Source organism: Aythya marila, assembly GCF_965140915.1.
Source record: "Aythya marila genome assembly, chromosome: 18".
Classification (NCBI taxonomy): Eukaryota; Metazoa; Chordata; class Aves; order Anseriformes; family Anatidae; genus Aythya; species Aythya marila.
Window position 1 is genome coordinate 2,634,376 of NC_139059.1, and position 25,103 is coordinate 2,659,478.

At 44.4% G+C, this 25,103-nt stretch overlaps 1 protein-coding gene across 1 annotated transcript in view; it reads left to right on the forward strand.

The window, feature by feature from the left end:
• The window catches only part of ABCA5 (ATP binding cassette subfamily A member 5), a 31,407-nt gene extending 6,304 nt beyond the window's left edge, over nt 1–25,103 (forward strand). Inside the window, exons 7-40 of the mRNA XM_082774823.1 lie at nt 95–324; nt 1,809–1,950; nt 2,441–2,629; nt 2,973–3,120; nt 3,976–4,144; nt 5,734–5,792; nt 6,321–6,431; nt 6,655–6,830; nt 7,134–7,253; nt 8,009–8,147; nt 8,311–8,401; nt 8,586–8,725; nt 9,811–9,930; nt 10,931–11,132; nt 11,386–11,555; nt 12,388–12,521; nt 13,622–13,759; nt 13,918–14,031; nt 14,391–14,561; nt 15,472–15,585; nt 15,834–15,971; nt 16,340–16,414; nt 16,943–17,034; nt 17,632–17,758; nt 17,887–18,004; nt 18,120–18,211; nt 18,358–18,533; nt 19,024–19,099; nt 19,185–19,279; nt 19,875–19,994; nt 20,177–20,326; nt 21,233–21,312; nt 21,574–21,629; nt 22,314–25,103. Of these exons, the coding sequence (XP_082630949.1) occupies nt 95–324; nt 1,809–1,950; nt 2,441–2,629; nt 2,973–3,120; nt 3,976–4,144; nt 5,734–5,792; nt 6,321–6,431; nt 6,655–6,830; nt 7,134–7,253; nt 8,009–8,147; nt 8,311–8,401; nt 8,586–8,725; nt 9,811–9,930; nt 10,931–11,132; nt 11,386–11,555; nt 12,388–12,521; nt 13,622–13,759; nt 13,918–14,031; nt 14,391–14,561; nt 15,472–15,585; nt 15,834–15,971; nt 16,340–16,414; nt 16,943–17,034; nt 17,632–17,758; nt 17,887–18,004; nt 18,120–18,211; nt 18,358–18,533; nt 19,024–19,099; nt 19,185–19,279; nt 19,875–19,994; nt 20,177–20,326; nt 21,233–21,312; nt 21,574–21,629; nt 22,314–22,421 (4,380 nt within the window). The 3' untranslated portion in view covers nt 22,422–25,103. The remainder of the gene's footprint in view (nt 1–94; nt 325–1,808; nt 1,951–2,440; nt 2,630–2,972; nt 3,121–3,975; nt 4,145–5,733; nt 5,793–6,320; nt 6,432–6,654; nt 6,831–7,133; nt 7,254–8,008; nt 8,148–8,310; nt 8,402–8,585; nt 8,726–9,810; nt 9,931–10,930; nt 11,133–11,385; nt 11,556–12,387; nt 12,522–13,621; nt 13,760–13,917; nt 14,032–14,390; nt 14,562–15,471; nt 15,586–15,833; nt 15,972–16,339; nt 16,415–16,942; nt 17,035–17,631; nt 17,759–17,886; nt 18,005–18,119; nt 18,212–18,357; nt 18,534–19,023; nt 19,100–19,184; nt 19,280–19,874; nt 19,995–20,176; nt 20,327–21,232; nt 21,313–21,573; nt 21,630–22,313) is intronic.

Consider the following 25,103-nt stretch of genomic DNA (forward strand, 5'->3'; position numbering starts at 1 on the left):
ACTGCAGGGCTCGGCAGCAGGCACCCGTGAGTGCCTCAGAGCAGGGCTGTGAAACCAGCCACAGCATTAAAACAGCTTTTCCTTTTCCTCGCAGTTGAGGACCAATCAATCCGTTTGGGAACAGCTCGAACTGACGAGAGCAACGGTTATGGGAGAGGCGGCGGTGGTGGAAATCGACAACTTTCCTCGTGCCATCATTTTAATTTACCTAGTAATTGCTTTCTCGCCATTTGGATATTATTTGGCAATTCATATTGTGGCAGAAAAGGAGAGGAAGCTAAAGGAATTCTTAAAAATATTGGGACTTCACGATACTGCTTTTTGGTACGTGAGTGTTTGGTATAGCCCATTCTTTAGAGAAGAATTATAAAAAAAATAACACTTTACAGTAAAGCTCTGCTATCCTATCCTCAGTTTACCAATTATATTCACTTAATCAAATTAATATTGCAGCAACCTAAAGGTGAGGTGCTCTGCAAAGTCTAACATAGAGATACGGTATCATAAAAACAGGAATGTTTCAGTCAATAAATACCAGAGTAATGCTGCTGCATTTATCCATACCAAGTAGTGCCAGATTTGGAGGGATTAAAGGAGTTGCAGCATGGTGTTTTTGTGTAGTTTGCTTTTATCGTTGTCAGCACTTTGGCTCAGTAACTCCTTTCCTGGAGGATCAACAGGTAACATGCAGTCTTTCTTCAGAGCCTATCAGCAGCGTTTCCCCAACACATAATTAAGCCAATCTAACTCTGTAATTTTAACGTGCCACGAAGAGCAGTCTAAACAACAAGTTTTAATTTGCTTTCTTACTGTGAGGAAAATTGTCCTACGCAGCACAAAGCAGTTGGCTTTGTGTATTTTTTTTCCAAATAAGAGGACGTACTAATTCAAACACATTGATAATTGTAGTGATAAAAAGGGGTTCGCTTTCTGCTTCCCACAGTAGCCTAGAGTGGTTTAGCATTGTGCCCCGCTGCACCATAACAGCCAGCTGCGGCTGTCTTTTTTTTTCCTCCTGGTTGTTTTCATTGTGTTTCTGTACCAGAGCCCTTTCCTGATGTTCGGCTCTGTTTTTCTGCGGTGCCTCCTTGGTGACAAACCTCATTTCCCACGGGTCTGATCCCTTGTGGCCGTGCTGGTCGGCCGCGGTAGCAGGCTGCACGTGTCCCTCCTGAGCATTGCAGATGTTGAGAAAATTGTTCTACCTTTCTGCTTCAGGGACTCCCTGGGTGAAATGGGTGTGATCTGGTAATGCAGCTTCTGCACTGGAAAAAAAAATCAGAAGCATGTTTTGGAGGAAATGCGTTATTTTTACTACCTGCGTACAAACTGCATCTGTTTGCTGAGGCCAGAGTTGCTCACAGTCTTGCAACACCGCTGTCAAAAAGGGAAGGATTTTATTACCTGGCGCAGCTACCGGAATGACTAGTGTGTTAAATTTTAAATAGAATTTCTTTAATTATTGAAACCTACTGCTCAGTTACCCTCTTCTGGTTAAACTGGGAAATTAATTATGCAAGTTCAAAAAAAAAAAAAAAAAAAAACTAGAAATCATGAATTGTGTAATTGTTCATCTTTTGGAAGCAGCGGGTGCTGATGTCTGTGCCCTGATGCTCAGAACAGTCCCAGGGACGTTTACAAGAGCCCTTTTCATTTAGGGGCTCTTGTTTTCTCGCAAGCCTGGCCTGTGGTGCAGCTGCCCGGAATGTGAAAGAATTGTAGTTCTAGCTGGTTTTGCATGTGAGTAGTTCAGGATGTGAATTCATTCACTGCTTTCTGTTCCTTTTTTTTTCCCCTTTTGCTCGTAGGCTTTCTTGGGTGCTTCTGTACACGAGTCTGATCTTCGTTATGTCCATTCTCATGGCGGTGATTGCGACGGCCTCCTCACTCTTTCCCCAGAGCAGTGCCTTTGTGATATTTCTCCTTTTTTTCCTGTATGGCATCTCTTCAGTAAGTATGCCTAGGCCATCCCATCCACAGGTTTTATCCCCTCTGATCTTGTTCTCTCTACTAAACAGTCTGGAACGAACGTCACTTCCTTAGGGCAAGTGTAATGTTAAAGCCCTAATTAATAAGGAATTAATTTACACAACAAATTGCATGTGTGAGTTCATAAACAAATATTTTTGCATTGGTTACTTATGATCTATCACTTTAAAAAAAAAGGGGGGGGGGTTACTAACTGGAATGTACACACACAGCAGTGTGGCTCCTTATTTCTCTTACTTCAGTTTCTTTTCTGTGCCATCACCCGGCATCTTTGGGAAATCTGTTGCTCATGTTGGTCTGTTTTTGAAGGAACTTGGGTTAATGTTGTAATGACTGTACCAGGAAAATTATTTGATTAGCAGAGGCAGAACAAAGCTATTTTCGTTTTCTATACCTTGTATTAATGTATTTTTTTAACATATTGCTTCTTTCTTTTTTAATCTGTTCTTAGGTATTCTTTGCACTTATGTTGACACCTCTATTTAAAAAGTCAAAGCACGTGGGTATAGTTGAGTTTTTGGCCACCCTGGCTTTTGGATTTGTGGGCCTGAATATCGTCCTGCTGGAAGATTTCCCCAAGTCTTTCGTGTGGGTTCTCAGCCCCCTGTGCCAGTGCAGCTTCTTGATTGGTGTTGCACAGGTAAAGAACCTTCTGCTTGGACTGCAGCTTCGTAGCAGTCATTTGTCTTGCAACATTTCTGATAGGTAGTCATAGAGATATTCTTAAATAGTTTGATTTATTTATTTATTTAATAAGCAGATGGTGGGGAAAAATGCACGTCTTAATAGCTTCCCATGGCAATTCTAATATCAAGTAAAACCCAGTGCACCATCAAGCAACTTTATGTTGTTTCTGTGATCTTGGTCACTTTTTGACTATTTTTTTTTTTCTGTTGCTACATTCTGCACCGTTCTTGTCATGCCTTGCCAAGCTGGTAAAATGTGGGTGTGTAACATCTCGGTCCATGCATGTTTGTTGGCAGGTCATGCATCTGGAAGATTATGAAGATGGTGCAACATTTTCAAATCTAAGTCATGGTCCTTACCCGCTCTTTATCTCACTTATCTTACTGGTGCTGGATAGCATATTTTATCTGCTTGTAGCTGTCTACCTTGATCAGGTCATTCCAGGTATGTTCATGAGAGAAATCGAACTGAACTGTGCTAATGTCATGAATTCCCAAAGTACTGAGCCCTCTGGTTGAAATCTCTGGTGGAGCTGGGTGGCATTTCTGAACTCCTGGGTCCTTTCCTCCTGCCCACTGGGTTCCACAGTGTTGGCATGCAGTGTTTGGCTTGATTCTAGTTGTGGAGAAAGGAGATGGTGCTGTTCTTTGCAAGTAAAGTTTAAACAGTGACTCGGGATACTTTTAGCTGAAATAAGTTATATTCTGTGAAAGCTGGGATATGGGAGGAAGGAGAATTAGCATGTTTAGAATTTATGGTCTTTAAGTATGTCAGCTAAACCTTGTCTCCATCTTTCTAAAAGGCTTCCTTACTAGGCTAGCTTGGGTCTCAGCTTATGCAATTTGTTCTTACGGGATAAAAAAAAGTAAAGACCACTTTGCCTGTTCCAGACCTTTCCTTGTGACAGCTGTAAATGAACATGAAACGTAGAATGAAGTTGTTCCTCATGTGACTAATGCCTGTGTTAAGCCCTTCCACTGCCTTTGCCTGTGATCTCCATTGCTTTCTAGTGCATGTAGTTAAGTTACCGTACCTTCAGCACTGGAGATTTTTCTCAGATAAAAAGAGATTTGCACATCTATTTAAATACTTAACAAATCCAGGACCTGCTAGCAGCACTGATGGAAACCATGGCTTAAAAACAGATAATGTAAACTTGGCTGGTGAAGCCCCTCCAGAATTTGGATGTGGGCTGGCTCCTAAACTTTGAGCAGGATAGCTCATGGCTTTTATAGCCAAATCCCAAAAGCTGCAGTGTATTTACAGTTAAGAAGTTTTCTTTTTTCCTGTATTACCTAGGGGAGTTTGGACTACGCCGATCATCATTTTTCTTTATGAAGCCCTCATTCTGGTCAAAGCACAGAAAAAATTACAAGGAACTGTACGAGAGCAGCATCAATGGCAATTTAAATTGCAGTGAGATGGTTGAACCTGTGCCTTCCGAATTTCAGGGAAAGGAAGCCATCAGGTATGATTCCTGCCTGGCCCCATGTGCAGTTTAGCAGATCACCTGAGTCTTCGATGTTTCATTTGTAATTTGGAAACTACTTCTGTTCCTCTAATCTGCTGATTCAAATAGCACATGGTATGCATTGCGGAGAGTTCTCCGCACACGCAGCACAGCGTGTTTCCATATTCAGTGAAGCCCCACCATCAGCTACATGGATGCTCTCCAAGGGTAAATCACTGGGCTTAAAGAAAGGGTTTGTTTGTGTATTGTATTCCTTCAGCTGGAGTCCTCTCAAAAACGGCCGGTTTTCCATTCCTTCAGCCTCGCTGAGGCCGCGAGAGGCGTAAGTGATTGCAGATGCTGAAACGCCTACTCTGCTGGGAGAGTTTATTTTCTGGTAATGCACATTTGAGGAGAGAGCTGAATTCTGGGTTTCTGGGAAGGCTGTTATGTTCTCCATAGACAAGAGGGGAACTTCATGGTGGTTTTACCTAGCAGTCATAGGCAAGAGGGTAAAACAAAACTGCAAAATAGATATGCTTGGTCTCATAATTCACTCTTCATTTTGCTTTGCCTGTTGTCTTGCACCCGGATTGTCTTGTGTTTTTAGTGTTTCTTAGATATTGTTTTGAGAATTTTTCCTTTAGTTTTTGTTTTCATCACTGTCCAAATGCATAGCCTCATGTGAGCTGAGAAACTCTGTTTTCACTCCTTTTTTATGGCTTCACTAGTCTCAAATGAGTTTTTGAGCTTAGTGACCAGAATGAGTGTTGTGCTGTCTGTGCTCTCCATGTCTCTTTGGGTGTCTGCCATAGGTTGAAGTTTTAATGGAAATGTTCATGAGGATGCTGTAGTTACTTTTTGCCTTATTCATCTTTCCTGGACTCTTTCCATAGTGTGTCTCCACCAGCTTGCCATCATTCTGCCATTGTCTTTGAACATACAGGTTTTGTAGTCTTTCGTATCCCTTTCCTCATCCCATTCTTCATACTTGTAATTTCCTCTCTGACCTCATTTGCAAGGTGGTCAGGCTTCCAAAACCCATCCTTTACGTTGTGCCTTCAGGTAAACTGGTGGTTGGTTTTGGTGGTGTTGCGTTTTTGTTTTGAAATGCAGTAGGGCTGGAAGGAAGGCTTTTACCTCTCAGAGAGAAAATACCTGCTTTCTTTTGCTTAATTTTGATGGAGAACTGCCAGTAATCATGTCTTCGGAGTCTTGTTGTACTAATATGTCTCTTCCACATCGTGTCTGTTGAATCTTCTGTCAGATTGTGAATTTACTGGGGAGTAGCCGTGCCCTTCTCTAACTTGGGAAGCCTCTAGTGCATTATTCTACTGTGTGAAAGAAACACGGACGTGAAATAATTCATCCTGTCATCATAGGAAATGCCTAAGAAGGCAACAAGAAAAAGTTTTCTGATACCAGGGTGGAGATGATTAAGTTCTGTGACAGAATGTCCTGTCTCTTGCATTGCCTCTATGGCTCGTAGATGTGTTTTGTGCCACTTTAGCACAGTCATCTTGCTGTGACTGTTGCTGCGTGTTGAACGTTCAAAATGACATATAAAGATCCTAAAATAGCTTATAAAATGACATGTCTTCTTTCAGAATCAGCTGTGTTCAGAAAACATTCAGGAAAAAGGGGGAAACTGTGGAGGCTCTCAGAAGTAAGAACATTTTAGCTTTTAAGCTGCTTATCAGATGCAGAGGAGCAGTAGCTGGATTGTTGAGTGATCTTTTTGTGTTTCAGTTTGGGCTTTTGGGTTTCTTTTACTGGGGTGGGACTTGAAGCGTGAATGCCAGATGTGCTTGTGTGCGCCTTCTCTCACCGCTTTGGCAATGATCTCCTCTAAACCAGTGCCCCAGTAGAGGAGCCCTTCCCTCACTAAAGAAAGCCTGATGACACCGTCTCAGTCACTTCTCCTCCTCCCCTGTCATCAGGAGGCACAACCTGCCTGCCCCATCTCCCCAGCCCTCTCATTGCCCAATGGCACGAAGCCCCATGCCACTCATGGCCATGGCCACCCCACTGGTAGGCCGCAACATGGCATGGAGGCTTGGCCTTCCTCCTAGCAGAACGTGAGGCTTACCCCATATGTCATTTTTTGATTTCATCTCTCTGGCATAAACCCACTCAGGGTGCCACAAGCTCATCACCAACCTATCCTCTCTCTCCTGTCCACTTTGTTGGGTAGACTTGTCCTTCGACATCTACGAAGGCCAGATCACGGCACTACTTGGGCACAGCGGGACCGGGAAGACAACACTGATGAACATCCTCTGTGGGCTGTGTCCACCGACAGATGGTGAGGCTTCCCGCTGTCAGGAGCTTTGGCCACCCTGCTTTTGAAAACCATTATCCCTTCTTATTATCTCAAGATGCACCAATTTTTTCTCTGGATAATATCTGAAAGAGCCCACCTGAATTTCTTGCCCCTCTTTAGCTACCCAGGCCAGCCTGCTTTCTGGCTGCCTGTAAAAAAAAAGAAGAAAAAAAAAATTAAGTTGATTGTTTTGGGCTTTTTTCAGGGTTTGTCTCTGTCTATGGTCACCGAGTCTCTGAAATTGATGAAATGCTTGAAGTGCGTCGAATAGCAGGCGTGTGCCCTCAGTCTGATATCCACTTTGACATATTAACCGTGGAGGAGAATCTCTCCCTGTTTGCCGCAATTAAGGGAATACCTCAGAATGACTTGATACAAGAGGTAAGTTGCTTGGACACAAGCACAGTCTTATATGTTCATTTTTAGCCTACACAGCACTATAACCCTACATGGCCCAGATGCTTCCTGAAGGCAGGTGTGGAGGGGGATATTACTTTACAGTACAGCAGACAGAGGCAGAGTACAGGCAGACATTTTTGCAAGGGTGATCTATTTGTTTTTTCCTAGGAAACTAAAATGCATATGAAACGTTTAAATTTAACATTAATTTGAAGGCTAAAAATTGCAATCTGGTTTAAAAAAATAGCTTTTTTTTTATAATAAATCTGTTTCTTATGTTTAAAGGTTCAGAAGGTGTTGTTGGACCTGGATATGCAGCCTATCAAAGACAATCAAGCTAAGAAGTTAAGTGGGGGGCAGAAAAGGCGGCTGTCGGTTGGAGTTGCTGTCCTTGGGAACCCAAAGGTGAGGGTGACAGAAGCGCTCCCAGCTTTGTGTTACTAACACACCTAAGTGATGATGTTTCTTGTCAAAACCAATTAATGCATTTAACATTTTAGATGCCTAAGTTGATACTGTGCGCAACTGTTACTTTTTTTTCCCCCTTATTTTAGTTTTAAACAATTTAGTCCAACCTCCATGCTTGAAGGTGTTAATTCCTTAGGTGATGGTAGTAGCTGTGGATTTGATGTCTTTATGAAATAAAGAACTGAGAAGCTTTATATTGTTCCTGGCAGGTAATATTTAGCCCCTAACAGTGAATCTGAGCAAGACTTTCCTTGCAAGCAGCGTGAGCCCTTGGCTTGGAAGCAGAGCCACAGAGCTCTCTTGTGTTACAGGTCTGTTATTTCTTCCCTGTAGGAACTGGGGCTGCTTTTAGATAGGCATTAAAAAAGGATACATCTGACAGTTCACTGGGATTTTAAAAGCATATATTTAAGCATTCCTCAATAGACAGAGTCAATGCATAGCTAAATGTAATTGCACTTGAAATAGAATAAAACAGATTATGGCATTAACTTACTGAATGATTTTTCCATTTTTCACAACAGGAGATGTGTTTATTCAAAACGAAGGGAAGATAGGATGTCTCCTGTGTTTTGAGCAAATAACTAGCAGGCTTCAAACCAAAAACCTGTGTCTGTCATTTAGATAGGATTTCTGAGGCCACACCTTGCACACGGATATGGCTTTGCAAATGCTTTTCCTTTTGCACAAAGGTTTTGCTGCTGGATGAGCCGACTGCAGGCATGGATCCGTGTTCACGTCATATTGTCTGGAACCTCCTGAAAAACAGAAAACCAAATCGCGTGACGGTTTTCAGCACTCACTTCATGGACGAGGCAGATATCCTTGCTGGTGAGCCCTGCTGTGGCCCTGTCCATAAACGACAGTTGTGTTACTGAGCCTCAGGTGGTGCTTCTGCAGCCAGGGAGGCACCGTTACGTGAAGGGCTTACCTGGGTTCTGGAGCCTGTTGGCAGTCCTCTTGCTCAAAAGGCCTTCTTGATTTTTGTTTCCAGATCGTAAAGCTGTGATTTCTCAAGGGATGTTAAAATGCCTTGGATCTTCTCTCTTTCTGAAAACCAAATGGGGAATTGGCTACCGCTTGAGGTATTCTTTACATGTGACTTCATCTATCTGTTTTCTTTGTAAATCAGTAAGACAGTACCCCCACCCCAAGAAGGACCCTTTTATCATCTCCTGATTGCTTGGTGCTCTGCAGGCTAATCTTTCTGATCTGGGCATCAGGACAAAAGCCACCTTTTTAAAACCAATTTCTTGTGTGTTTTCATAGCATGCACATTGATGCCTATTGCAACACAGAAGCTACAACCTCGCTGATCAGACAGCACGTACCCACAGCCAGCCTGCTCCAAGAGACCGACCAGCAGCTCGTGTACACCCTGCCGCTCAAGGACATGGACAAGTTTGCAGGTATTGGTGTAGGGTGGGATGGCCATCAAAGGGAAATCCATCAAGCCTGGCTGTAGCCTGCAGTACTTGTCAAACTGTCATTTCTGCATTTGTGCATTTATACAAGCTTTTTGGGGGGCTATGGTTTGGCTCAAGATCAGTCAGTGAGGTCTTTGCTTTAGCTCTCATCAGTTTCTCAGGCAGGCAAAGACCTCATTGCGTTCCTCAGGGGGCTGTGGTGCAGATGCTGGTGAGATGCCTGTAGCAGAAACATGAAAAGACCCTGTTGTCCAAGAGTCCTGTTGTCTGGCACAAGCATCTTCTTACTGCAGAACATTTCAGTGACCAGGGCTGGCCTCCAGCAGGAAGCCAATAAGTCCTACAATAATCCCCCTTGTTGTGAGCCACAAAGAGCATTGTGGCCCTGCACTGAAATTCACTGTTGAGAGAGAGAGTGTGGAACAAATGTGTTAGTTTCACTAGATGGCAGCAATTATCTGATTTTAATTGTACACAGCACTCCTTGTTTGTTTCCTGGAAGAAAATGGAAGAAACAGTGTGTCCTTGTCACTGTTGGAAAAGCTAAGGGGGAATCAATATGGATGTGATTGCAGCTCACATTTCATAAATGCCCTTCTCCCGTTACATTTAACTAGTAAATAATTTATTAGCTTTACCTTTAGCAGTCACTGTTCGTACTTTTCAAAAAAGTACGAAACATCTTTATGCAAGACTGATTCAGTTCCCCCAAACTGTTTTAAGGAGAAGTCGAAGCTAGAATGTGCCTCAGCAATGGAGGCAGGAGCAACTGGGGAGACCTGGCGAGTGTTGCTGGGTGTCCAGCAACTCTTCCCATTTTATTTATTTGTAATTTACGTTTTCTGTGCCTGACCACATAGGATGAAAAGTGTTGTGCTATAATGAGCCTATCCTCACCTTGGTTGTCATGCCATGACCTGTGTCTTCAAGTTGAAGTAGCCACATTTACACGCTATGGTCTTGAAGGCCTTAGGGATGCAGAGCGCTTCTGGCTTGCTTGAAGATCTCTCGGGAGGACGATGTGATCCTGTCCCAGAGCAACCAGTGTTCTTCACTTCTATCTGCAGGCTTGTTTTCTGACCTCGACACCCACTCCCATTTGGGCGTTATTACTTACGGTGTTTCCATGACGACTCTGGAGGATGTCTACCTGAAGCTGGAAGTTGAGGCAGAAATCGATCAAGCAGGTGGGACAGCCCATGGTATTTTCCTGTTCTCCCTTGTATTTGGTTTAGTACGAGGTAGTGTAGATGTTGCTGTGCCGCGTCGCTGCTAGGAGGCTTGCTATGGAGGTAAGAATTAAAAATGCCTGGTGGCACAGGGCACCTCAGGCCTTGCGTTATCCCAGGTTTTTGAAATATTTATCAGGAAAAACACACACAAGCTGTGAGCTGGGTGGAGAGAAATTCTGGGAGGATGAAGAGAAAAGGCTTTTTGGTGCTGTCTCTGCAACGATTTAATTTTCATACAGTGAACCTACATCTCACTTCTTTGCTTCACAGCTGCACTTCTTATGTCTGTCTTTTTATAATGTGCTCTATTTACCTCATGGAGCTTACTTTGAAGAAATTCATGATATAAAATTCATTTCCAGCTTTCTAGGTGAGCAGTAATATTGGTAGCCTGCACGTAAGGCTGAAGCTGAGCTTGTCTTTCTCCCCTTCCTTTAAATTTCATCCAGATGAAAAGCTGGGACTGCTGACTGTTACTGCAGAGCTGATCAGATCTTCTGATGTCAGCTGTGAAGTGTTGAAGCTGCCTTTATCTTTTTAGAGCTTTTTGCAATGCAGAGTAGTAAACTATCCACACTGCAAAGTTTTTGAGTGGGTGTAAGGGGCTTTAACAGCTGAGTGTGCTGATGCTGAGTAATGCAGGTATGTGCCTGGGCTGATGTAGTGGAGCTAGGGCAAGGCTGCACCGTCTGAGTGTTTGTAGGCTATCAGTTTTGCTCTCCCCAGGGCAGAAATCTGTATCATCTGCCTTCAGTGTCTGATCTGTGTGCTTTGGGGTACATTAGTATCATTGGCCTTGGGGCTAAATTGAGAGCCCAGGGAGGGATGAGGTGATTTCTCAATAGCAGCGGTCAAGAATTGACTTCAGCAAAGCTTCCTCCAGACCTACGATCTCAAACCATGTAGCCCTGTCAGAGCAGCCCAGTCCATACCCTTTTACTCTCTTCTGTTCCAGATTACAGCGTGTTTAATTCCCAGCAAGTGCAGGAGGAGGCAGACACAAAGTCACTCGATGACATGGAGCAGAGCCTCCTGATGCTCTCAGAGACCAGGTCGCCCCCAATGAGCCACGCAGCCCTGTGGAAGAAGCAGGTTTCCACCATAGCAAAAGTTCACTTCCTTAGTCTCAGGCGAGAAAATAAATGTGTCAGAGTGATGTAAGTATTGAGGCTTTTTGGTCCGTACACAAAAATCTCAAAACCTGTTTGAATGACAACAGGGAAGAGGCAGGATGCAATTTAATTATTGTTTGTAGTCACATTTAAACATAACCAAGTGTGAGGCTGTTCATTGCTGTTGAATAGCTGCATTTTGGGGTGAGGGAGATGTTGTTTTAATAGACGTGCACATCAACTGGGCCTGCATTTGCTGAATTTTAATAAAACCAAACCTTTTCTTTTTTGCTTTCAGGTTGTTGCTTTTTCTGATTTTCCTTGTCGTTCAGATCTTGTTGTTTCTCACGCACCACTACATCAAAAATTCAATAGCTCCTGTCAGACTCTCCCCGGATTTGTACTTGCTGAAGCCTGGGGAGGAATATCACAAGTACAGGAGTCGGCTGCTGCTGCAGAACTCCACAGGTAGGGGAGGGAAGGGGCTCTGCAGGGCTGGCTGCTGGCTGCTGCATCCCCTGGGGTGAGGAAGGGAAGGTGAAGATGGGGGGAAAGGTGGTGGGTGCAACCTTCTGGGTTCAAAACAACTTTCCTTGAAGTGAATCCAAATCAAGCATTTCCAAGTGGCCAGACACGGTAGAGAGTGAGAATCCTCTGTGTTGTGTGGTTCACTTCAGAGATCTCCCTCCTTCTCCTGTGTGTGGTGGTGCTGTGCTCCCTGCACAAAGATGATCCGTGTGAAGGAGCTGGGCACAGAGACACTTGGATACATCTGCATTAAAATCCTGCTACAAAGTGCTTTGTAAAATTCCTTTCTGTTTCAAATGGAGATGTTTTAAAAGTGGCTAGCAGCAATCTGGGCAGTAGAAATAAACATCTTTTTGAGCTCTGGGGAATTTGTACATAATACGCTTTCAGTCCTCCAGATACTGCATCAAAGCGCCTCTGATTTCTGTCTGTTAGCTAATTCTCTGTGCAGCTGAAACGCTCAGTAACCTGATGATGCTCCTTGGCACCTCTGCTTCCAACTGTTGCATTTGGCCTGTGCGACTTAATTGTGTAAAATAACCGAGTGTTTCCTGAGCTCTGGGGAGGCTGCGGAGGGGGAAGCAGAGACAAAAACATCTGCGGTGCTCAGAACAGCAGAGGACTCTCTTTAGTGGGCACATGTAATGAAAGGGTGGTCGCTATCATATGGTTAGATCAGGGAGAAGACTGCAGCACTGCTGACTTGAAAACACATCAATAATTTTGTGTAAAACACTGCAAGCTGGTGATGTCTTTTTCTGTCTCTTACCAGACTCAGATATTGATGACATTGTCCACTCTCTCGGGAGCCTGAACGTCCTGGTGGAGATGTTCAATGACAGCGACTACGTTTCAGCTGCACCTCACAGTGCAGGTTTAAATGTGTTCGACCTTGAATCCAGACAGGTGAGACAGACAGACAGACAGATCTGCTCGGTCATATCCCAGAGCAGCTGGCCAGGGGCTGGTTTTGTTGCTCTGTCCTGAAAGGCAGGCTCGGGGTGAGCCTGATGAGGTTGATGCTGATTGTTCACTTGAGGTGATAGGGTTGAAATTTCATCTCTGCTGTTTGTGTGAACATTTGGGGACCACTCTGTGTATTGAGGCTCTGGGTTGTTTTCAATAAGGAGATCAAATTTTTAAACGTCCAAAGTATTGAATTATATAATCAAATAATGTCATATAATATTGCTTATGCAAGAAGCCTGCAAAGAGGACTTGTAGAGGACTGGAAATATGCTCAAAATAAATTCATTCTTTCATAATGATAATTATGGTAGGTTAATAAAACTTCCATTCCTCTTCTTTCCTCACAAACACACAAAAAGCCAAGAGAAATATTTTACTTCACAAGAGACCTGGCATATGAACTTATTCCTTACTTGCACTGGCTGAATTACACAATTTGACAGAAGTATAATTCCATGGTGCTCTCATGTGTAAAGAAAAATGAGTATCTTGGACTGGAATTATTCATTTCACAATGGTCACTGAAGGAGTGTCAGGATGATTTGAATATCAGGGTTGTATTTAATTTCCAACAAAGGAAATGCTTTGCAGTATGCCAGCTCTATCTCTTGTTCCCTTTTTTTTGTTGTTGTTGTTGCAGCTACTAATAGCAGTGTGACAGTGCAGTCCTTAGCTAACATAAATTTTTGTCTGTTTTTAAAATGCATTAGCAAGAACTTATGAGTGCAGATCCTTGTGTATTTTGTTTTTCAGGCTGTAATTGGCTGGAGCATCATTTGTCAGAGTGTAACAGTTGCATAAAACATTTTGAGGATTTATTCCAAATAATTTGTTCTCTATGAACATGACTGTATTATTGAATTAGGTTTTGTGTTCTAACCACTCTGAGCAGCACAGAGCTTCCTGCAAAGCATCCTCTGTCATGCAGAGATTTTTTTTTTATCATTGTTCAGGTTTAATTAAGCCCACAGGAGAGCCCTTTCAGGGCGTTACCCTTCAGGCAGACTAATTAATATAACAAATACTTCTCTTTCCAGAACTATGTTTTCACAATCGTATTCAACAGTACCATGGTGCATGCCGTGCCAGTTTTGATGAATATTGTCAGCAACCTACTGCTGCGCACTCTGAACGTAAGCGAGAGCATTCAGATCTGGAGCAACCCCTTCATCCAGGTGAGCAGGGCTGGGGACAGCTCGCAGCAGGCAGCAGAGCTGGTGCTGAGGTGGGCTCAAGAACTCATGCTTTTGCACACCCAGTCGTGTTCCAATCATAAGTGCATTTTTTTCCCCACACGCGTTCTATTATTGAAGAAATCTGATGTATATTTCAGGATCTTCCAGATACTGTTTTCAAACTGGAGATCTATTTTGAAGCTGTGCTGCTGGGAATCATTGTCACGGGCATGCCACCCTATTTTGCCATGGAGAATGCAGAAAACCATAAGGTAAGCTTCTGGGTGTGGATTTGTAGACACACAAGATCTTAAAAATCTTGGGATTTTTTGGAAAGATCTTCAGAGGTGTTTTAAGTAGTATCCTTTGCCTTGCGAGGCACAGGGCAGCCAGAGCAGAGCAGGAGTGACTCCGGTGTTGGTGGCATCGGGTAGAGCAGGTTTCAGAAAAGCCCTTTGGCTTTCCATGGAAATGTTACGTGCTTTGGCAGCTAGGATCAGCAACAAGTGGGCGATGTGCTTCTACATGTATACAATGTCCATGTAAAAGTGGTGAGTCAGATCAAGAAATGAGAGCCCACCCACGTACCAATACAGATGACCATCGTGGGCATTTTCTTTTCCTGTTGCAGATCAAAGCATACACACAGCTGAAAATAGCAGGGCTTTATCCGTCCGCTTACTGGGTGGGCCAAGCTGTCGTTGACCTCCCACTGTTCTTCTCCATCCTCGTCCTGATGATAGGCAGTCTCTTTGCCTTCCACTATGGCATCTATTTCTACGTCGGCAAGTTCATGGCTGTGGTGAGTGTGGTGGGGACCTGAGGACACACAGAGGTGCAGGGGCTTGGTTCTGTTATTTTCCACAAGCATTTATTTTTATTAGATGGTTCAGCAGGGTTTTCCAAAACAATGTATACAGAAAATGCCTGATCAGGGTTCCTGGTGCAGAGGCACCAGCCTGAATGTACCAAAGGCAAAACCTCTTCTTCCCCTGAGGGGGGAGGGGGGAAGTATTTAGGGTTTAACTGAGAACCAGAATAAAACAGAGCTTTAAATTACCAGAACCTTCCAAGGAAGTGCACTGTCATTCTTTGCTCAATTTGCTCTGCGCTGTTGCTGCCATTTGATAATTGCGCCGCTTGCATCGGCACTCTGCTAATGACAAGGTTGCGGTGACTTTGAACACAGACCAGCTCCGCAATGAATTGCAGCATATGCATAAACTAAGGAGGCTACAAACCATCATATCTTTTATAGTTGGAGCTGGCTTTTCTGAAATCTTAGCTGTAATTGAGAAGAATTGGATTTTCCCAGTTTCTTTCCCAGAATTGGTAGCTCTGCGCTAATCAGGTTTGGGGTGTGACCGTTGTGCTGCAGGGCTGATCTGTTACTGCTGCATCCGTCCCTTGTTCTGATTGTTGCAAAAATGCTAACGTTGATGGAGGGCTTGGTAATATTTCTTAAAATCATCAGGTTGATATGTATGGGAGCCTGTGTTTTTTGTTTTGTTTTAAATAAAAGCAAGAGGAAATACAGCAAACATGGAACTACATTCAAGGGCGTTCCTACCTATGCATCTATTTCTGTATTTAATGACACATGCTGTACCCAGAATCATGTACAACCCTAAAATAACATCAACTGATAAACATACAAAAAAAAAATGGGTTCATACTGCACACTTCCTGAGAAACCTTTCTTGTCTCTGCAGCTTTTTTGCCTGATTGGCTACGTCCCATCAGTTGTGCTGTTCACTTACGTCGTCTCCTTCACATTTAAAAAAGTCCAAAATACAAAAGAATTTTGGTCATTTATATTCTCAGTGGTGAGTAACTTTCCCTCAGCTTTGGTTAACTGGGAGGCCTGGTTCTCTCCAAAGCCACGCCAGCCTTTCCAGCCTGGTCATTTCACTGTGTCCTTACTGCACAAGAAATCGAATATTTACCAATGTTTCTTTATTACTGACATATACTAAATGACAAAAGCTTTAGAAATATGCCTCAAATTAAGTAACGTACACTTTTAGAGCCAGAATTGAATGAAAATGGAATTTTTTTTCTTTGTTTTGTATAGGCAGCTTTGCTGTGTACGGTTGTCACCGAAGTGGCCTTTTTTCTGGATTTTTACACAGTGACCACCACGCTGCATTATGTCTTCTCCATCTTCATTCCCATCTATTCCCTTATCGGCTGTCTGATCTGTTTCATAAAGGTAAGGACACAAAGCAGATGCTCTCCAGAGTGCTTACAAATGGCTGGAATCGGGTGGGCACCTTTAAAGATGTGACTGGGACCTGCATAGTGCCATCAGTAGCCAGTTACTGCATGAAGAAGGGCAGCTGCTGGCAAAAAGTCACCTTTTTCCTGCAAGCAGAGTGTTGCAGGTTTAACATGAGGAAAGACACAAGTCTACCATTAAATATCGAAAGGAAAACCATGTGCTGCTCAGCCTGTGGGGCTGGGCTGGTTTGGCACATTGATCCGGATCTGCACAGAGCTCACAGGGTAAAGCGCAATGCAGAATACGTGGTCTCTGGTAGGTAATTATTTTCTTAAACAGGGTTTTTGTTGCATTGTTAGGTCTCGTGGACAGACAAACAGAAGAATGGAGAATATCATGACCCATGGGACAGGCTCCTGGTGGCAGTTATAGCAGTAAGCATCATTATTTGCCATAGAGAATTGGTAACTCCAGCTGGGAGACCCCTTTTTTTTGGGCATCTGCATTAGTAAAAAATTGATCTAATGCTCAGCATCTGTGGGGTCTGCTGCTTTGCAGGCTATTGCAGCAGAACAGTATCAGTAAAACTTGCTGTACTTACCAACTCAATATCTCCTGCTTCAGTAGAGTTACTAACAGTGCTGTTATTAATTCTGATTATTATGGGAGTCCATACCGATGGAGGACGAACTCCAGAGCAGGGGACAGTCTGTCTCTCTCCTAGAAGCCAAGCAATTGCCATTAAATCAAAGCAGACTTTCTCTTTACTGTCAGCTCTTCTTGGCTAAAGCAGGGGCATAAGAATATATTTCATCTTCTCAGAGCCATCAGCATTTCTGTGGTGAAGAGCTGGTGATTCTCATCACTCGTCACACCGGTGGGGCTGCCTATAGGGCTACCTGTAGGATCTCCATCCCCGGAGGGCTAGCAGTGCTCTGACAAATGACTTCTATTTGTTTTAGCCCTATTTGCAGTGTGTTGTGTGGCTCTTCCTGCTGCGATGTTTTGAGGTGAAGAACGGAGGGAGGACAATTCGAGAGGATCCATTTTTCAGGTGTGTTTCTCTATTGAGTAGACTTTTAAAAAGGAGTAAGTCCAAGGAAGCAGTTCTTAAAAATCATGCAGGTGGTTGAACTGCAATACGTAGCATACAGTTATGGGGGATAGTGCAGCTTTTGCTTCCTTTTGAGTTATCTTTATACAGAACTACAAATTTTGAGGGCAATCCTACTTAAAAATAAGGTTAATAAGGGGATTTCAATGCCTCTTCTGATAATGTATAACCAGGATCACAGCTGTGAGTGCCCACCAGCAGGAGGGTGAGCAGCACTGCAGGGGCAGCAGTGACTTGCTTCCACCGAAGCAGAGCTGCTGCTTGCTTTGCAGCCATGAACTTCCCTTCCCACTGCATCATCAGAGATGGATGTTCTAACAAAGAGCTCAGCGTTAAAATGGCATAATTGCACACACTGACAGCTCCTTCAACTCTTTTGGGGCTTCTCGGATGCGCAGCATAAACACATTACTCCGAGGTTTGGCAAGCGCAAAAGCTTTCTGTATCAACCGGAGAGCAAATCTGGATTGATTTCTCAGAAAGCTTTGCTCCACCGGAATGCTGAGCGCAGGCCTCGTGCTGTTTTCTTCCCCTTAGAAAATGCTTCACAAAAGTCAAAACCTGGAAGCTGCCGGATGCCCCGCGCGATGAGAACGAAGATGAAGATGTGAAGGCGGAGAGGCTGCGGGTGAAGGAAGCGCTGAGCAACCCCAATAGTGAGGAGGTAACGCTGCAGCCCCAAACCCCAAATTCAGTGGCTGCTGGGGGCTGCAGCCACCACGGGTCATGGGGACATGGTTTCCGTGCAGAGCGTGCCAGAGCATCACTGTTCCTTCCTCTCTCCTTTCTTAGATGCCAGCGATTGTGGTCAGCAGCCTGCACAAGGAGTATGATGAGAGGAAGGAGTTCCGTCTGGGGAGGAGAATAAAGAAAGTGGCAACGAAACACGTCTCTCTCTGCGTGAGGAAAGGTTCGAGTTGGATCATTTGCTGTTGAGCTGCCTCGGTTACAGAAACGACTCTTGGTTTTGTGAATTAATTTGTCTGACCTCACAGGCAGTGTTTTGTGTGTTGTCCTGCCCTTAGGAGAAATACTGGGATTATTAGGACCCAACGGAGCTGGGAAGAGCACATTAATTAACATGCTTGTTGGAGAGGTTGAGCCGACCAGCGGGCAGGTATATCTTTCCTATTCACAGAAAGTGAATCCATGCTTAACATTTGTCATTACTGCTGCCCTTCCTGAGTGTCTTTTGCTAAGTCTTCAACAAAACCAGCTCTAAAACTGACAATATTATCGACTGAGGCTGTTGTACTTCTGCAGGTTCTGATGGGAGATTATTCTTCCGGAGTGAACAGCGACGATGACTCGGTTAAATTCGTGGGGTACTGTCCTCAAACTAATCCACTGTGGCCAGATATTACACTGCAGGAACATTTTGAAATTTATGGCGCTATCAAAGGCATGAGTCAGACTGATGTTAAGGAAGTTGTAAAACGGTAAGTAGTTTATTATAGAAACATTTGAGGTTTTAACTGTTTTGGTGTTTTTTTTTTTTTTCACTTTTCCTAACGCAGTATTTTTTTTTATTTGAGTTTATATTCAGATCATTTTAGCAAATTCATCAAGTTTTAATTTGTAGCTTAGGAGATAAAGATTAAACAGCACAAAATTCAATTGCTTTTTGTATTTTATTATTTCTAAAAGACTGTGAAATGCCAGTGACAGCCTTGGCAGGGGCTGCGAGGATGGGGAGGCCAAAGCTTGGAGCCATGTCTGGGTTGTCAACACATGGTTCCACTGGGACACAGGGCCTGTGACAGGCAGAAGCGCCCAGCTCTGATGCTGCTAACTGCTTTGCTTTTTCTCTACAAATATTTGTAATTCAGATCTTAAATTGGACTGATTGCTTCCAGTGTGATGAGAGGAAAGCTGAACCATCACACCCTGTGTTACCTGGGCTTTTCATGTCTGCTTCTCCTTCCACAGCATCTCAAGTGCCCTGGATTTAAAAGACCACCTGCAGAAGACAACGAAGAAGCTGGGAGTCGGGCTGAAACGCAAGGTATGGAATTGCTTCCAAAGCTGCCGTGGTGCCTGCGTGCAGGAGGCATCATGGCAATTACCCTGCTCCTTTGCCCTCCTTTCAGCTCTGCTTTGCCCTGAGCATGCTGGGCAGCCCGCGGGTGACGCTGCTGGACGAGCCTTCCACTGGCATGGACCCCAAAGCCAAGCAGCACATGTGGTGAGTGCCGTGCTGGCAGGGGGCTCCTCTCCGCTTGGGAATTGGTCCTGGGGAGCAGCCCCATCGCTGCTGATGCTACCAGCTGGGGGGCAAGATGCACACCCCCTGTGTCCTCTCCTGGAACAGCCCCGGGGTGAAAAGCATGGAAGTCAGGAGAAAGAAATCTTCAAAGTAAAGGAATACGAGGAGTATGAGATTTGAGTCATCTTTCTTAAAAAAAAAAAAAAAAAAAAAAACCCTCAGTGGGACACCTTGCTCTGCCATTAGTCCACAAACCAACCCCAGGGCTGCAGGGAGTCACTGCACACCTAACGGGAGAGGAGAAATGTAATATGCAGTGCATGGACACTTGGTGTTGGGACAGTCTGCCTGTGTACCTCTCCGCAAAACACTGACATTCAGCTGTCTTTGACCAGGACAGTTGAAAAACCTCAGCAACCAGAAGGAAACAAAGACTGAATTCATTTTTCTGTAACAGCAGCGTTATTTGATGATTCCCCTCCCAGTATCTTCCTAGCATTTTATGCCCAGTGTTGTTTTTTGCTGTTGCTTCAGTAGTGTCCTGGTTGGGAATTCCTTTTTTCCTGTTTTGTAGGCGGGCAATTCGAGCAGCCTTTAAAAACAAGGAGCGAGCAGCCATTCTGACCACGCACTACATGGAGGAGGCGGATGCTGTGTGTGACCGCGTGGCCATCCTGGTGGCCGGGCAGCTCAGGTACTGCTGGCAGTGGAAAATGGGGCAGCTGCTGGCCATGGAGCCTTGTTCTAAAAATTAGGCAACAATTGTCTCAACCTGGAGCAAAATTAAGCATGTGGAAAGGGGCTGTTAGATGTTAGTCTGCTTTTTTGAGTATGGTGTAAAGCGTGTACCACCTTTTCTCTCTCTGCCATTGGTAGGTGTATAGGCACTGTTCAACACCTGAAGAGTAAATTTGGCAGAGGATACTTCTTGGAAATGAAATTAAGGGAAACACCTGATGTACAGCAGATGGAGTATCTGCAGAGGCAGATTCTGCACATCTTCCCCAATGCAAATCGCCAAGAAAGGTAATGTTTAACAAATAAGCAGAGAACATTGAGCTTAATACAAGTCTCTGATTTCTCAGCAGCTCATCAGTAATGAGTAAGGAATGCCATAATGCTAACATTGACAAAAAAAAATTCCCATACAGCTTAAAAAAAAATGTTTTGCAAGTCAGCAAACCCAAAGTGTTCGTGCCACCGACTAGGGCCAAGCATCTGAATCATGTGTGCAAAAGTGGCATAGCAGAAGCAAAACCAGATTTCTGCATAACTGTTGCGTGATGGCTTCCTTCTCTGTCATCCTGGAAATGGGATGAATTCTGAGGCACTGAATCCCTGCCCATAGCTGGAAACACTTGGTTGAACTGTGGGGACCTGGGGTTGAGGGTGGGTTGGTTGGCTTTCTCCCAGCAGCTTTGAATTCCTGGTGACTGCTGCTGAGGATGTCGGAAAGAGCACTGCAGGCATTGCACAAGGCACATCCTTCCCATGGGGGAGATTTGAAGGAGAGTTTGGTTTTCACAAGCCCTTGTGCAGGGTAAAGCAGGTCCCTCTTCTGGAGCACTGGGTGCAGCGTGACCCCTGTCAGAGCTGGTGTGAAAGGCAAAACTTCATCGTTTAAGCCCTGGCAGGAGTTTTTGTGTGTCACTTTATAGGTAGAATATAAATGGCTGACTCTCAGCTGAAGGGCATAAAAAGCACCAAGCAGGCCCAGGTGAGTTTCAGCTGAAGCATCCCAACCAGGGTGCTCTCAAACGGGTTATAACCCCGCTGCTCTCCTGGAGCTGGGCCATCCCTCTTTTCTTGTGTGTGGACAACTCATCAAAATGCCTCGAGTAGTCTTTAGTAAATGATTTAAATTTGTTCACTTGGATATTTGTATTTTTGCTTTTTACCTGAAGCTAATTTTGTTTTGTTTGATTGTTTCAGTTTTGCTTCTATCTTGGCGTATAAAATCCCTAGAGAAGATGTACAGTCGCTTTCACATTGTTTTTCCAAGCTGGAAGAAGGTAACTAAGCACTTGCCACCCATCATGTTTGGAAATCTTTCTGTCTCCCACAGCTGATGTGTTTCCCTTCATTCCACGTGCAGAGGCACGTTTGCATTTATGTTGAAAATCCATTTAATTTCCTTTTTTCTATTGCTGTTGCCATCCCTGTTTCTTGTGAAGCCAACAGTAAGCACATGTACCAGCTTAAATGCTTTAAATCCAGTTGTCTCAGATAGTGAAGTATGCTTAAATATGCTTTCTTTTGAATTCTTTTAACAGTAAAACACACCTTTAACATCGAGGAGTACAGCTTTTCTCAGGCAACACTGGAACAGGTATGTTGAAGCAAATGTTATTCCATGAAAGTAATCCATGCCAGGCTTAGGCATTAAAGTTTTCAGGATGGGGTTTCTATAGGGGTCTGGGGCAGCTTAACTTCACGTCTACGGGCCCTAAGCCATGCATCCTTGTGGGCATCCCTGTACCCACAGCTGGAGCTCGGTGCCCAGCTCCAAGGGGCTGAGGCTGCTCCACTGGTGACTTCTCTGGTATCAGGAAAGTGGGGCTGTACTTCCCCAGAACATGAATTGGGACTTTCAGTTCCCCTTATTCCTGTTTTCCCCTTACATTTTAAAATAAGTCCGGCCAGATGTGCTGGCTAGAACAAAGAAAAAAATAATTGTGGCATTAGTGGAACTATCACTGTGATTTCTTAGAAAGATAGACATTGCTATTTTTTTATGAAAAGGGGGTAAAACTGAAGGTTATTATTGCTTAATCTGGATTAGTTACCACTGATGACAAATGCTTTCAGCTCGTATTTGGTGCAGCTTCCTTCCCAGTGTTTTGAGGTGGGAGGGTAGGAGCAAAGAGGAAAAAATCCAAAATACAAAAAACTTCCAAGTCGGATCTGCAGCAATATGTTCTGTATTTGTAAGGCTTTTACCGTAAATTGTCTTGTGACTGAGCGAGTTCCTCCAAGGAACCTGGCACATTCATCTCCCTTATGTCTCTTCAAGGTCTTTGTGGAGCTTGCTAGGGAGCAGGAGGAGGAGGACAGCAGCTTCGGCACCCTGAACAGCACGCTGTGGTGGGAGAGGACACAGGAGGACAGGGTCGTTTTCTGAGCCCCTCGCCATCCCAACGGCTCGCCGGGCTGCTGGTGCTTTGTGCATGTGATGATCTCCTGCACCGTGTCGTGCTGGGGGAGCTGAGCTGCCAGGGCAGTACGTGGAAAGCATCTGGGGCAGGGAAGGAGAACGGCATTTGGGAACGCTGAGCATCCCGGCCCAAGCGATACTGGTGGAAGCAGTGAGGATCCCCACCATTACTCTGCCTGTTGTGACATTCCTCCTCTGCTGCTTGGTTCCTGGTTCACACAGAGTGAGCAGACGCTGCCAGGACACTTGGGCATCTCCTGGCATTGGTGCCTGCCCCAGCGGTACCGCTGCTAGCTGTGCTCTGACGATGCCAAGGTTGGGCTGCCCTCGCTGCAAGCTGGGCATTTGGGCAACGCCAGCTCCCCTGGAGCATCCTTCCCCTGCAGGCATCGCTGGCTGTCCAGCGAGGCTCCATGCGTGTCCCCACGAGGTCCTATCCCTGTGGCTAATCCATCCCTGCTCACGCTTAGAAGATGCACCTGCTTTGGAGAGGGGGAAAATCGCTCCGGTGTAACCATATTCACTGCAAGCAGGGTCCTGAAGGGTCCACAGGCTTAGCTTGGTGTCCAGCCAGCCTGGAACTGCTCACTTACAGCTGCGACCCAGCCCTTGTCAGCACTCGTGGTCCTTTCTGCTGCAGACTGGCAGGTGTGGCGGCACTGCTGTGTGTAATGCATGCACTGTAGGGTTAAACAAGGTACACAGAAGTGGATGCTTCCCCCCCCTCCCCAGCTTGGTAAAAGTACAAAGACATAGCTGTGTAGTTATGGGATTTGCAGAAATGTGTTTCGAGTCTGTGTCAGAAACAGTCCAATTCTGTTGTGGGGTGCGACGTATCCTGCCGGCTGGGCTGGAGGCAGTCCCTTTAGCTGTTTCCATTCTTGGCGGTGAATCCATAAGCACATGCAACACGATATCCTAGTCCTTCCTTGTAGTGATTGCAGTAAGTAATGCCGTAGTGTGCTCAGCATAGCGTGCTTCATCCCAGCGTGGCAGTTTTCCATTCACCTTCATAAACCCAAAAGAATAAGATCCCACTTCACAACCTCACACGTAGGAATCGTGCCTTTACTTTGCATAGAAGCACTACGAAGAGAAGAATACATAGTTCTTTATCCTAAGATCCAACAGATGTATGTTTAAAATATATTATTTTCTACACAAAGCTATCATCACTTTTTTTAGTTTTATATGTGAAATTGAAGATTGTTAACTGTTCATTGTGTTCTGCAATGAACAAATTTAGTGATGCATTTTTATCAAAACACTGGCTTCATAAGTCATATCGATTGTGCGTCTTCACGTTAAAGTTAGAAAATACCTTTGCTTTTCTTGAGGAAATTCAGAAACCAAGGGATAATGAGGACTTCTCTGGCCCAGCTGCTTGTACATAGTCTGTGTAATACTGGTTTTTCATCACGTTGAGAGCCCAGATCTGTTTTCCTTTGTCATCATGCAAACGTACATCTCCCTGTGCTGGGGTGAGAAACAACTCTCACTTCCTCCTCCGTACCCTCAGGCTGCAGCTCAGGGTACAGATTTTGTTTTGCGGTGAAGCTTTGAGCCCTGGAGTTGTGGTAGCACCAGGACCATGACCTGAATTTGTCCTTTCTGCACATGCAGCCCCATTGCTGCCCTTTTTTAATTTTAGTCCTTTTCACCTAATAGGCTGTAAGGTAATTCTGTACAATGAGACTTCTGTCTGGGTAACATCATCCTATTTCACATAGTTTCTTATGTCTAACATTTCAAACAGACCCTATGAAAACTTTGTTAGCACCTGGAGTTCCTCAGCTTGGTTTTCCTGTTCCTCACCCCGGTGTAACCCAGGTGATGTGGCACTGTAGTTGTGCAACCTCCTGTATAAAGGATCTGGCACGTTGAGTTAACTTCATATGTGGGTGGGATCTTTTTGCTGTTGTGGCTTTGGCTTTCAATGTAGCATAAGGTGCCACCCCAAGACATCTCCGGAATTACAGTATACTGTAGAAAAAGTCTTCCAAAGTGTTAGATGATGTCTATAATTGCCAGAACAGGGAAAAAACATGCATAATTAAACTCTAGAATAACCCGAGAAGTCTAAGATTTAATCCTGCAGATTAAGTCCCTTTGTTCAGCTGTTGTCAGTGATGTACCAAGTGCTGGCCATACGACCTGAGCCCCACTCTGTGCAACACCTGGAAGAGGATGCAGCGTGGGGTTTGGGCTTGCTGTGGCCCTTGGGGCAAACCATCTTTCTTCGTGCTGCCTTTCCCAGGCATAATGATCCTTAGCTGCTTTGCAGGGATGTTGCGATGAGTAATTAGCCAGTGTATCCAGAAATCTGAAGATGCCTTTACTCTGTGGTCTTATTATAAGGATGTATTTTTATATGGAGGAATTTAATGTGTCTGATTTTGTTCATGTTACCAAGAAAACCCGTATTTAAAAACATCTGTGCAGTGAGTAAACCCTAATCTAGCAGACATACAGTGTTCTGGTAGCAGGAAACAGCAGGTTGTGGGTCTAAACATGTTTGTAACACTCCTGATGTCACAGTCAGGCACTTTGAATCATTTGCAGTTGATTTACTATTATTTTTTTTCCTATTTTACCATTCTGCTCTATTTGTAAAGTTGAGGTTTTCCATTTTCCAGCAGAAAGAACTAC